The sequence below is a fragment of the Nerophis ophidion genome, linkage group LG09 (assembly GCF_033978795.1).
Source record: "Nerophis ophidion isolate RoL-2023_Sa linkage group LG09, RoL_Noph_v1.0, whole genome shotgun sequence".
NCBI lineage: Eukaryota > Metazoa > Chordata > Actinopteri > Syngnathiformes > Syngnathidae > Nerophis > Nerophis ophidion.
In genome coordinates this window covers 41,741,647-41,756,369 of record NC_084619.1, presented here as the reverse complement: position 1 = coordinate 41,756,369, position 14,723 = coordinate 41,741,647, and the positions used below count along the sequence as shown (strand labels likewise).

The following is a 14,723-nucleotide window of genomic DNA, read 5'->3' as shown; positions in this document are numbered from 1 at the left end:
CTCGGGTTCAGATCCGGGCGGCCATTCTTCCCAATCACGCCTCTCCAGGTTTCACTGTCGTTGCCAACAAGAGCGTTGAAGTCCCCCAGTAGGACAAGGGAATCACCCGGGGGAGCACTTTCCAGTACTCCCTCGAGTGTACCCAAAAAGGGTGGGTACTCTGAACTGCTGTTTGGTGCGTAAGCACAAACAACAGTCAGGACCCGTCCCTCCACCCGAAGGCGGAGGGAGGCTACCCTTTCGTCCACTGGGTTGAACTCCAACGTGCAGTCTTTAAGCCGGGGGAGCAACCAGAATTTGCCACCCCAGCCCGTCGCCTCTCACTGTCCACGCCAGAGTGGAAGAGGGTCCAGTCCCTCTCGAGAGAAGTGGTTCCAGAGCCCTTGCTGTGCGCCGAAGTGAGTCCGACTATATCCAGCCGGAACTTCTCCACTTCGCGCACTAGCTCAGGCTCTTTCCCCCCCAGTGAGGTGACGTTCCACTTCCCAAGAGCTAGCTTCTGTAGCCGAGGATCGGACCGCCAACTGCCCTGCCTTCGGCTCCCGCCCAGCTCACATTGCACCCGACCTCTATGGCCCCTGCTATGGGTGGTGAGCCCATTGGAGGGGTGACCCACGTTGCCTCTTCGGGCTGTGCCCGGCCGGACCCCATGGGAACAGGCCCGGCCACCAGGCGCTCGCCATCGTGCCCCACCTTCGGGCCTGCCTCCAGAAGGGGGCCCCGGTGACCCGCGTCCGGGTGAGGGAAATCTGGGTCCATGTTTTGTCTTCTTCATAGATGTCTTCGAGCTGCTCTTTGTCTGATCCCTCACCTAGAACCTGTTTGCCTTGGGAGACCCTACCAGGGGGCATAAAGCCCCCGGACAACATAGCTCCTAGGATCATTGGGACACGCAAACTCCTCTACCACGATAAGGTGGCAGCTCAGAGATATATATATATATATATATATATATATATATATATATATATATATATATATATATATATATATATATATATATATATATATGTCTTGATTGGATTATCCAGAGAATAGTGCTCGATACCGTGGTAGAGCGCAATATGTAGGTGTGGGAAAAATCACAAGACTACTTCATCTCTACAGAACTGTTTCATGAGGGGTTCCCTCAATCATCAGGAGATTTATATATACATATATATATATATATATATATATATATATATATATATAGATAGATACACACATACATACAAACGCACATGTATATATATATATTTTTTTTAATTTATTTAATTTTTTTGTATTTATACATTTTTTACATATAAATTTGCAAAAATATATGTAAAAAATTGTTTTCACATTGTCCTTATGAGGCATTGTGTGTAGAATTTTGAAAACAGAAAGTAATTCATTATATTTTGGAATAAGGATGTAACATACCAAAAAGTAAAAAAAAATGAAACGTTGTGAATACGTTACGCACTGTATATACAGGGCTATTTTTTTTTTTTCAAACGTACTAATGTTGACAAAACAAATAGACCAAAATCAAAGAAGGAAGAAACTTGTTGCTTCTCACGGATATAAAAATCAAGAATATAAGTGAAGGGGAGAAGTCTGGCCCCTTGGTCCTTAGCTTTCCGGAAATGTGGCTCTCGAACAATTTAGTTGAATCGTCAATTTGCTTGTCAATCTGACGCTTCAAACTTCCTTCGCTCATGAACCAAGACCCTGAGTTACTTAAACTCCTCCACCTGAGCAACCATAGCCTGAGATTTGGAGGTGGTCTGACATACCAGAAGTTTCACACTGCGTAAACGCTGAAAGTCACAACTTGATGAGGCCATTAGGACCACATCATCCATAATTAGCAGAGTCAAGCGCCTAAGGCCCCCAAACTGCACACACACTGTTAATACAGCTTGCTCATACTTATTAATTTAGACAAAATACTAATACTTACATACTGTACCTATTGACATACACAGTTTTCTGGGCTTAATTATAACCAAAAGAGTGAGTTCCCTCACCACAAATGCATGTTGGCGTTCAGCTTATCCCTCAGTGGAGTGACAACTGTAACGGAAAAAGGTTTGTCAATTGATTATTTTGAACATAGAATTCTAAAAATATATATATATACATATATTTTAAAGTTTTACATTGATTTCAAGTCTTTTTTTACACACATTATTAGGAGTGTAACAGTACATACAGTATATTCGTATTTATATTTTTTGCCACACAGTCTTCGTGTTTGTACAGATGTTTAAGGATTCCCCACACGATACACATTTTAAGTTAGAGACAAGATGTGTGCATTCTGCCTTGCGATTGCGGTTGGACGAAAAAGGCGAGACATTTGGTGTGGAATACAGACATCCAGGGACATGTGTAGCCTAGGCTTTTGCTAGCTGCCAGCAGAAAACATGATTAGCGATCATCCAAAGGAGAATGCGGAGCCAAGACACCCTCTTCTTTTGTTTTTGAACTCTTCATTCAACCCAAGTTAATGTAACACTCACAAAATGCCACCAAACTCACACTGTTCCTTTAAAAACTTTCATAAAATGATGTAAGTATATACAATTGTATTATTGACTGAATATTCTTTCGTAAAATTGGTGTATCACTATGGTCTTAATGGCTTTTTTTAAGCATTTTATTTGTTAGTATATAGGTATTACACTAATTTTGTTTTGTCAACTATGACACAGAGCATAACACAGTGCACTCAGCTACATTGGATTGTTTTTAGCATCTCCAAATTGGGTCCCCACATCCCTACATTTTCTGTATGCCAGACCCTTAATAAATACTCTGCATTGTATTCAAGCAAATTCGACTAATCCTTGTAAAATACCTAGGCCTTGCAACTTTGTCCAAAACACGCAATCCCCCTGTACATTTTAACCAATCATTGTCATTTTTGCCAGTCAAATTTGTTTCTGACCGACAGTTTCAGCCAAGAACAGCAACATGTAAAAATGTATCAACTTTTTATTGCTCAAAGGGCACAATAGTCACCATCGAATGCCTTGTCGCTCAGGGCCCACCACAGATTCCAGCAGCAACAAAGCAGACACCAGACAATAAAAAAAGCCTTTTGTGATTGTTCTTTTTGTAATTATAAATCATTATTACGATTCATTAAAACGGGAAATAATTTGACAATAAGCGCAGAAAATGTGTGTTTACTGCCTTTTGCAGCAACTTTCTGAAGAAACTGCCAAAAATTCTGACATTTTAGAACAAAAAAATAAGTAAAAATCTGCAAAATCCAGGTGGGATATAATATATTTTTATTTTTTGAGAACTGTATTCATAAGAGCTTCCTGCCAGCATACTGCATGCTTTATTTTAAATACTACACAAAAGCAGGGCAGTTAAGCTGTTTTGCATTCCTTTGCATACTGTACCAAACATGAACGGACCTTAAAACTGAGGTACGTACTAAACTGTCATTATGGCGTATGGTTACAATCCTAATTATTGCAGATAATATTAGTATAGCCCAGTTGAGCGCATGCAGTGATGAGACAGCAACTGCTTGCTGTGTTCTCTCGTGTTTTCTCCAAGTAGTGCTCATTAATTTCCCTTTTATTCCTGCATGCAAAAAGCAATATGTCTGTGCAACGCCTCCAACAGTATTTGAGGTTTGCCGCCTGCCTGGCGTCTCAGGTGGCTCGAGTGTGTATCTGTTTAATATCATTTCAATTGTATTGCTAGGCAACAAGCTTGGCTTTTCATGACCCTGGATTTATAGAAACAATGACTGACAATTGACGGGGAATTAAAGAGAATGCTTTTGCTGTCTGTATGTCAGGACGGTAAGAATCAAAACGTGCCGGTCTGAAAGCAAGTACTCTGACATGACCGAACACAATAGTAAACATGAATAACGCTGCTGAAATCTAAATGTGAGGAAATCAAAGCGAAACATTCCTTTCTCCTCCTCTGTCTTACTGATCGAGTCTGAACAACGGTGAGCAGAGGTACATTTAGATTTTTATTAGCTGAGTTCATTCACGGTATCAGCGTATTTTGGCAGGGAGGGAACATGACAACAGGGACCCACCGCCATTACTGAGTAACAATTACAAAACAAAATTAAAGATTGTGTAAAAAAACTGGGTGAAAAAGTCCTCCCCACGTTTGACTTTGGATCGGACACTGCACAGGATAAGCAGTGTAAAGTGGATGACTATTATGTTATGTTATGCTCATACTGAGAATAGCATAACATATGAATCTCCAGATAAGAACCATTACCATAATGTATGTATAACATCAGAGCCATCTGATTGGAACCAGTAGGTTTTTTGAGGGAGCATCATTGTCACGTAATTTCTACCAAAATAATTCTCAATATTTAGTACCAATTGTAAGTTAGTAGTAATTAGGTGTGAGGATAAGAAGTCATTATATAACTGGCTGTGTATCTTGTGTGAAGAAACCCTCCTTCCATTGTTGTGCTTCTTAAAATCTCACTGTATTTTAGTATAGTAATGATTATTAAAAGGCTAAATACAAGTCATGTTACTTGAACATTGTTGGTATGTATTACTATTGAAAGTTTATCATCCTATCCTAACAGTGCAAACGGTTTATCCCCTGTTGCAGACACACACGCAACATACACATGCCCGATGCTGTGTATTCTCTCAGGTGCATTTTTACAGTCAGGTGGGGGCACTGTGCTGCAAGTGGCTGTGATAGAGAGTAGGACAGACTATATCAGCAGGGGTAAACAAACGTTTTCACTGAGGGTCGCACAAAGAAAAAGTGAATGATGTAGGGAGCTACTTTGACAAATTTTCTGCAATAAAAATGCTAAAAGCAATCCAATATAGGACAATTATCTTAAGCCATATGAATGAAATATCGACGTTATAGCTTTGTGCTAGTGAAAATTAAGAGAGGAAAAATATGATTACAAAGCCAAATGTCCCGTTGTGGTAATATTTTAGCTTCAAAGTGAATGGGCGATGTGAGACCATCAACACGGACGATCTACAAGAATGCCGTGAACACGTAATGGCAATAAAAACATTTTCAAAAAGAAATATAAAAATTTGTTTTTCCAACTCAGAAAAGATGCACTTTAAGATGTTAAATATTTATTTTTGATTAAATTGTTGCTTACACAAACCTAGTCCATTTAATGTTTTGTTTATTTATTTAGGATAATTAAGTTATTTACTTTCCATTTGCAATACAATGGTAAACAATTATACATTAATGTGAAATAAAAATTGTAATCCCTTTAAATCAGGGGTCTCAAACATGCGCCCGCAGGCCAATTGCGGCCCGCAAAACGTTATTCTGCGGCCCGCACTTTGATATGACAATTTAATGTATGTGCGGGCCACGAGTTAAACATGAACGGAACTTGACAGCGTCATACTACCCAACGTTCGCAATTTTCACGGAAGACCCCTTATTATCAGGGTATCCATTCCCTGGAAATCCTTGCCGATTTTTACCCAATCAGCAATACTTAGGGGGTGCCGCGATTAATCTGTTTTTAAAGCCCTCTGAATTCTGAACGTGCAAGCCTATTCGATTGTTACATTGGGCTGAGCAGTACGCATGTGTGATGTTGCAAGACATATTTGGTCAACAGCCACACAGGTTACACTAAGGGTGGCAGTAAAAAAAACTTTAACACTGTTACAAATATGTGCCACACTGTGAACCAAACAAGAATGACAAACACATTTCAGGAGAACATCCGCCCCATAATACAACATAAACTCAATAGAACAAATACCCAAAATCCCATGCAGCCCTATCCGTCCTGGGCTACAATACACACACCCACGCTACCACCAACCCCCCCACGCCCCCACCCTCCCTACTTGCATTGGTTGAGGTAGTGTATATTGTAGCCCGGCAGAGTTAGGACTGCAAGCTGTTCTGGGTATTTGTTCGCTTGTGTTTGAGTTGTGTTAGGGTGCGGATGTTCTCCCAAAATGTGTTTGTCATTCTTGTTTGGTGTGGGTTCAAAGGGTGGAGCATATTTGTAACAGTGTTAAAGTTGTTCATACGGCCGCCCTCAGTGTGACCTGTATGGCTGTTGAGTAAGTACGTCTTGCAGCCATTAACGTTTTAGCGTACAAGTCTCGCACATCATGATTTGGAGCTGTCACTTTAGTTGTGTTATGTGCGCAATGACGAGTTGTAGAACGGCAGTTCTCTTATTGATGGTACGCTACGTGAAGGTATACCAAGGGTTAAGTGAGATTTATCAAAAACATTCTAAAAAATAGCAGTCAGTCGTAAATACTTGATATATTTATTGGATAACACTTCAACAAAATATGGATGTAAGTTCACAAACCGTGAAAAGAAATGCAACAATGCAATATTCAGTGTTGACAGATTTTTTTGTGGACATCTTCCATAAATATTGATGTTAAAGATTTATTTTTTTTGTGAAGAAATGTTTAGAATAAAGTTGATGAATCCAGATGGATCTCTATTGCAATCCCCGAAGAGGGCACTTTAAGTCGATGATTTCTTGTATGTGTAGAAATCTTAATTTATAATTGAATCACTTGTTTATTTTTCAACAACTTTTTTAGTTATTTTCAAATCTTATTTTCCAAATAGTTCAAGAAAGACCACTACAAATGAGCAATTTTTTTCAACTGTTATACAATTTAAGAAATCAGAAACTTATGACATAGTGCTGTATTTTACTTCTTTATCTCTTTTCGCATTGCTGAATCTGAAGGCCTGTGGCAGATTTGGTGCAGCATGGCAACATAAGCTAGCTGAATTCTGATTGGATAAAAACTCTATGAACTATAAAACAGCGCTGGAAGGAGCATAATATGACAAGAAGAGAATATGAATAATCTTAGACATTTAGGGAAAGTAAATAAAAAAAATATTTTATCTTTAATTATGATTATAATTTCTGGTTATGTTAGGCCAGCAAAGAAGGCCTTGCTGGCCCCTGACGGCACACCACTGTCATGATTAAATTACGTTGTAAACTCTATAGTTTTTATCAATTATTTCTTCAGTTTTAGAGCATAATGTAGACAGAGTCTGTCTGCATATTTTGAAAGTAAATTATTGCACCTTGGAGACCGTAATATGTTAATTGACAGTCTAAAAGTAATGTCTTCTTCCTTGACTTATTTTCGCAGTTTTTTGCATTTACATGTATAAAATGTAAAAAAACGGCAATCGAATTGCAACATTGAGGGGAAAAATCTAAATTGTTTTTTGTTTTCCAACATCCTGCAGCCCAATATACTGTATCCTCAAATAGCTGTCAGCTGCCATCCTTCAATTAGTTGTCAGGTGTGTTAGCAACATTAGAAAACAAACTCCCCATAATTTACCCTTCTCTCAATTTCTGAAAAAAACAGGTGATGCCACTAGTAAACAGTAATTCTCTTGATATTTAGTCACCTTTTTGCTGAGTGTTTGGTTTCATTTGGGTGTGGTTTAGTACTGTACGCTACACAATTAATTTAGAGCTTCAACTAATACATTTTAAATTTCATTTAGTTTCAACAATAAGATACGATGAAGAAGAGTGCACTTAAAGGGGCTGTCTTTCCAATGTATTTTAAGTGTTATATCCCACCCTCTTACAGCTTCTAAAACATAATGATGTAATTACGCACGGATGTAACATGTGCATGTGCGTTAGCTTTGGATGTTGTTAGCTAATGATAGCAATTTGGTTAGTTAGTGTTTGCTGTCGATTAATATATATATTTTATTCTAACAACATGACTGCAAATTGTACGTTGCGTTTCTTGAACTATTTTTGTATGTGTGCAAGCGCTGCATGCGTGCAGGTGTTGACAAGACAGGGTGAGTGACAGTCGTAAACACTAATTAATGGTAACATAACCTAACCAATGATGTTCTTGTTATATTTTTTGGTTTGAAAAATGTAACTGTGAGCAAGTTGCAAACAGCCCTTTTAAATGAGCAGTACTGAGTACATATTGTTAACTTATGTTTTGAGTGAAATGCAGTAATGATCGGGTCAAAGTACAATAGGCCGGCTGTAAGACAAAGGAAACAGAAAAACAGTACAAAAAAAGAGGACTGTAAATAAATATAATAATGAATAACAACATATTCCCTTTGTATGTCCAGATATTCATTTTTATGATATTTTTTTACTATATTGAATTTTTACACTTAAAATTATTTTGGTTTACGCCTTTGCCAACCTTAAATGCTGCTTTAATCATCACAAAGGTTTGCGAGTGAAGTCGGGATGTCCCAATCCATATTTTTGGTCTACGATGCCCAATGTCCCAATCCAATACTTAGACAATAGGTTGTGTAAGGTAAAAATGTTTTATAGCAAGTAACTATAGTAACCACATTTTATTTTCTAAAGCTAATCTTATCAAAATGTAGTCATAATATACTACTAGTATTCTTGTTAGTCAGATGATATATTAAATGTGTGGTATTAAATGCTACATACAATTTTATTTACAAAATAAAAACCACAATTGCCATTTAAATAATTTGCGCTTTGCCCTCAAAGGCTTCCCGTATCCAGAGACTTACTGTACTCCCTGAGTTTGTAAACAATATTAAAAAAAAAAAAAACGCCAAATATTTTTGTAACACTAACAAAGGAAAAAAATAAAATTATTGATTTATAAACTTTAGTTTCGTGTATTTACTGATACTACACTAGGAATCGATAGTATTGACATTTGTAACAATCATTCCTACGTTACATTAAAGCTTTAGCGGTTAGCCTCTTGCGTATCAACCTCCTCTTTATGTGTGTGTAGCATATTTAGCCATTCCTTTTTTTTAGTCCTCCAGTGATGACATTGGAAGAAACTTAAGTTTATTTTTCGCTATAGTCGTAAGGATTAGTTTATTAGAAGAAGCTTTGCATTGTAGATAGACAACACATTATTTGCAGCTTGCTCTCAAATTCGAGGCAGTGTTCTGGCAAAACATGCATTCTCCCTTTGAATTCACTCATGCAACTCCTGCATGTGTGTAATAAGGAACATGGAATTGTAATTGTGTCTTCCTCAACGTGCATCACTTTTGAAGGAATCGTTCACATAAGTACAATCTTTAGCCATATATAAACTGGGACACTCGGTTTGACTTGGTAGCTTATCAGATGATCGAAAAACTGTTAAAAAAAAAAAAAAAGAAAAAAGGCAAATAAAGTATCAGCCCCTGATCAAATCCCATCGTCGGGACATCTCTCAAGTGAGGTATTACTCACTGCTTTTACGATGATGTACTGTAAAAGTATGTGAAGTGTTTCTATCGTGTACTAAAGAATTAAAAATTACAATCACATTTAAAATTACAAGTAAGTTTTGAGAGTATACTACCTACCATTCACAAACCATTACCCTGAGTAAAACATATTGCAATATTTTTAAAGGGGAACTGCATTTTATTTTGGAATTTTGCCTATCATTCACAATCATTATTTAAGACATGACAACGGATGTATTTTTTTATGCATTCTAACTGGCAAACAAACATAATACACGTTCGCTTACAATGGAGCCAATAGTTGGCCCTCTATTTTGCCCATAAAACCAATAAAAAAAACATCAAAAAACCGCCAGCAATACTCCATTTGCATTCCATGATATTAATATTAACCAAGTATTAGTGATATTATAATAACCGTATTTTCCGCACTATAAGGCGCACCTTAAAGGAATGGCCTATTTTAAAACGTTGTTCAAGTATAAGGCGCACCGCATTATAAGGCGCATAGAATAGACGCTACAGTAGAGGCTGAGGTTATGTTATGCATCCATTAGATCAGTGGTTCTCAACCTTTTTTCAGTGATGTAACCCCGTTTAACATTTTTTTTAATTCAAGTACCCCTAATCAGAGCAAAGCACTTTTGGTTGAAAAAAAGAGATGAAGTAAAATTACTTGCTCCGTGTATGCTTAAAATGAGCAAAACACGTAAATATTAAATGTTAGTATAAATGCACCCATTACTACATTACATATATACTTAATGCATGTATATAAAACCTTAATAGAGGTGTTTGGATGTGTCTTAAGGGCTTTATAAAAGACTACCATAGGCTCCATTGTAAGCAGGCGTTTGATCGTATTTATTTTCTATTTACAAAACATTTAATGAATAAAATTATGTGTTCTTGTCTTAAATAAGGATTGTGAAGTCCAAAGTGCAGTTCCCTTCTAAGGTTGGACCTACCATGCTCAGCTCCTAGCAGGCAGCATTCTGGCAGCATCTTTGGATGTCTGGGATCCACTTCCACTTTAATGGAGACATTATTTCCTAGAGAAACAAAACTCCTGTTAAAGCAGTGTTACTAAGAAGGTGTCTTTAGGAAAATGAAGAAATAGTCATCAATATTTATTAAAATATTTCTGCTGTTTTTGGTCAATTTACAAATTAAACATGCATATTTTGACAAGCTAACAATATATAAGTTGGTCAGATATTGGAAGGCATTGCCAGTGTGTCAGTTACACACCATCACACCTAATACCATACTTCATAAAGTGGTATGTTGACTTAAGAGTGCCACAGCTTGCAAGTTTGTTTGAATACAAGTTGTATTTTGTCTAATTGTTATACTTTAAGTTACATTTAACAATCTTGAAACTATTACATTTTTTAGATTAGAGTTTTAAGTAAAATTACTATCCACATTATAATGTGTTGATTCCAAAAATAAGTGCATAGCATAGTACCTCTATTGTACTACACACTGCTGTATTGAACTAAATTAACTTTAATCAGACCACGTATCTATGACCTTACCAATAACTATTCGCCTCATAGTGTCAGAAAAACTTGGCTTTTCCGGTTCCAGAATCCAGGTCTTTGTGTCAATCTCATCAAGGACATCCCAGAACTCCGTCAGCGCTTCTATAACCAGCAGGAACTGGCTGTGTAGTTGGTTTAAAGAAGACTATAAAATAAAAAAAATAATCATAAATTATTGCAAGGTACTATGAAAGGAACATGATGCACACACCCATTTTTCCAACTAAACATTACCAGTCAGTCACATTTTTTATGTCCAAATTGAACACAAAATTGTACAGGTATTCACAAAAACACTGTTGTCGGTCTTAAGGATTTCACTTAAAAGGGAAACCCCTATCCTTATTTTATGGACATTGAACAGAAACACTGTAAAACACTTTTTAAAAAAGTGCAGTGAACCGGAAAGCAAAGAAAAGGCCATGCAGCTATATCAGACACAAATTGTTTTTTTCTGTCTTTTTATGTTACCATACCATGAGCCAAAATGTGTCTTTTTTGTCCTGTTTTTTAAAATAAAATATATGCAATGCTATGTATAAACAATACAGTAAGTATTGTATGTATTAATAGATCAAGTAATATCAGATCATGAGTAGCCAGAATGCAATAGAAAGGCAATTGTATTATCCATTTTTACTGACCAGTTTTTAAAAACTGCAATTTAAACATACGCATAAAGACAAAGACTGAAAGCGTGTAAGGATGTGAGCGAGCAATACAGATGGTATGAGTGGGAAAGAAATTAGAGGGGTAAAAATGTACTAAAAAATTATGGGTCATTGTGTCAGTACAGTGCACACAATTAAGCATCGTCCAGGTGCTGAAAGGCTCAGCAATTACAGCCCAATTAAAGCCAGTGGCACGATTATGGTTTGTGCTCAGGATAAATATACTGAGCCTAGTTCAGATATATTAAGAAAAAAAATCATGCAATTAAGACAAGACAATTGGTGAAACAATAGCTACACTGGACACTAAATAAGATCTTTTTTTTTTGCAATTAGCTGTTGAAACAATTATAGCTATGGTCAATGCCAAATGTATTACATACTTGTTTTTTTTTGTTTTATCAAAATAATTAAATAAATACTTAATTTTAACCTGTCTCTGTAAAAAGAGCAACGACGAGACAACAGAATAATACTCGTACAGACTACATCTGAAAGTAGCTGTGTTAAATGCAGATTAAGTAATTCATTGGCAGGTTTATTCATTTTGACCTAATGTGGTCTATCTTAGTGATGTAACCAAAATGAACAAACAATAAGTATACAGTTATCCTGTTAAACTGAGAAACCTTGGTCATTATGGATTGGGTAAAACCTCAGAAGTATAGTAGTGCATGATATTGTGATGAAGATAATTGTTTAATAGGCATGTGGTGCAAATAGAATATCCCCTGAGCATTTAAAACTTCCAAGCAGAAAATGTTATTCTCTGTTATCCATTTGTTTTCCTGGGTTTTTAATTCATGGTCTTCACCAAATTTTTTATTGTGGTATTTTGGTGCCTAGTGTAACAAACAAAGTTGACAAAATGAATGGCAAATAAAACTACCGTATTTTTCGGACTATAAGTCGCAGTTTTTTTTATAGTTTGGCCGGGGGTGTGACATCTACCCCAGAGCGACTTATGTGTGAAATTATAAGCACATTACCGTAAAATATCAAATAATACTATTCATCTCATTCGCGGAAGAGACGAAGAAAATGTCAGCAATCGTCACACACACGTCAATCAATAAGAATTCGGCAGGGGAGGGTTATGGCAGAAGTGCATTGTGGGTCATGGAATGCTAACTGCTATATGCTACTGCCGTAGCTATTAAAATGGATCATTTCATCGTTGGCGGTAACTTATAAAAACTGAGAAGGGCTGAACAAAAATGGCACCAAAGAGGAAATCATGTACTGCAGATTACAAGCTGGACGTAGTGAAATATGCAGTAGTAGAGACATCGAGGAAGAAGATTTCATCGGATTTATTGATTAGGAGTGACAGATTATTTGGTAAAAGTATAGCATGTTCTATATGTTATAGTTATTTGAATGGCTCTTACCATAATATGTTACGTTAAAATACCAGGCACGTTCTCAGTTGGTGATTCATGCGTCATATAACGACCCCAAGGGGAATAAGCGGTAGGAAATGGATGGATGGATGGATGGATGGATGGATGGATGGATAACGTACACTTATTGAGCCTGTTGTTAACTATTCTTTATTTATTTTAAATTGCCTTTCAGTGCTAGTCTGCAGCAGTTGTTACTGGTGTGCTCTCAGTATGGATTAGACTTTGACATTACATACAATGCAAGAAAGAGTAACATCATAGTTGCGGGGAGTGCAGAGATATTTCTCTGACTTTCTATCAAACAACATTATCATATCTGTGATGGAATCAAATGCCTGGGACACTACATATCTGCTGACCTAAAAGAGGATAGAGACGTTAACAGACAGCGTCTTGTGCAATATGCACAAGACAAAAAGGCTTGCTCGTAAGTTTTCCAGGCGCTCAGTATCTGTTAAAACAGCACTTTTTAGAGCATTGTGTACCCCCATGTATACTGCCCACTTGTGGCGAAAATACAAAAACACAGTATGCACAAGTGCCATATGAATGACGGCAGGAGGAGGTAGGCTCCAGCACCCCTCGCAACCCCGAAAGGGACAAGCGGTAGTAAATGGATGGATGAATGGATCCTGTTTAACTGCACCGCTGGACTAGTGCCAATCAAATGTTTGTCAATGCTGCTGTAACAAACTGCATGTTTGTGGTATATCACTGTAGCTGTATTGTAAATTAGTGATGGCATTGTTTTTGTTAAGTGTTTATACACCACATACACAATATTAGCCCTTGTTTTCATATTTTGCCCAAAAAAAAGAGTTAAGATCAAGAGTAATCATCAAATAAATACAAGATACTGCACGCAGTTGAATAAATAAACAAACCCGGCAACTATTTGAAAAAATATAAAATACTTTTTTACTCCCTCCGTTATTTGTAATTTCGTGTTTGTATAATACAAAAACACATACGATTAAATCACCTACTTTCAAACAACTTTATGGGCATGAAAGCAACAGAGATTATGCATGTGTACTCGTAAATAGACTGGCCTTTCCTTACCTAAACAGTGTTCAATAATAATGGCGATAATATTAATTATTATTTTTGCATAGTAGTAGTAGTAGAAGATTGGAATGTATTCTTTGTTAATTCTGCACAGTTGCACATCTTGGTCCTGCAACAGAGCAAGCAGTAATTAGTCTTTCAAATGAACATGTCAGGACTGCCGACAGACAGGCCCTTCCCCCTGCCCTACACACACACACGCGCACGCACACACACACACACACACACACACACACACACACACACACACACGCGCGCTTTTACCCATCACTCATGAGGAAAAAAAATGCACTTTCCATAGATGCAAACACACACACACACACACACACACACACACACACACACACTTCAAGTCGTAGTGTGAGAGAGATCCATCACCAGCCCAGCAGGCAGACAGGCTCCATACGGTAGCGCTGTTTTAAGCTGGTCCTCACTGTACGCTTGCCATGTAACAACGCACGCACGCGCGCGCGCACACACACACACACACACACACACACACACACACACGCGCACACACACACACACACACACACACACACACACACACCATAAGCGCTCCCACTCACAGAGCCTCTTTCTTGTTCACCTGATCTTTGGTAAAACACACATACCCTATTTATACCCGCTACAATTTATTTGACAGTCTGAAAAAATTTCTGCTGATATTGGACAGAAGTTTTTTTATGACAAAGCAGTCATTGCTGAGATGAGCACACTGAAAGACAGTGACAGAGATGCTTAAAGGCCTACTGAAACCCACTACTACCGACCACGCAGTCTGTTAGTTTATATATCAATGATGAAATCTTAACATTGCAACA

General features: G+C 37.4%; 1 protein-coding gene across 1 annotated transcript in view; it reads right to left on the bottom strand.

The window, feature by feature from the left end:
* Positions 1–14,723, bottom strand: part of fancl (FA complementation group L) — a 93,787-nt gene that overhangs the window by 10,794 nt on the left and 68,270 nt on the right. Inside the window, exons 8-10 of the mRNA XM_061910999.1 lie at positions 10,749–10,899; positions 10,176–10,259; positions 1,995–2,040 (exon numbers count right to left, since the gene is read on the bottom strand). Of these exons, the coding sequence (XP_061766983.1) occupies positions 1,995–2,040; positions 10,176–10,259; positions 10,749–10,899 (281 nt within the window). The remainder of the gene's footprint in view (positions 1–1,994; positions 2,041–10,175; positions 10,260–10,748; positions 10,900–14,723) is intronic.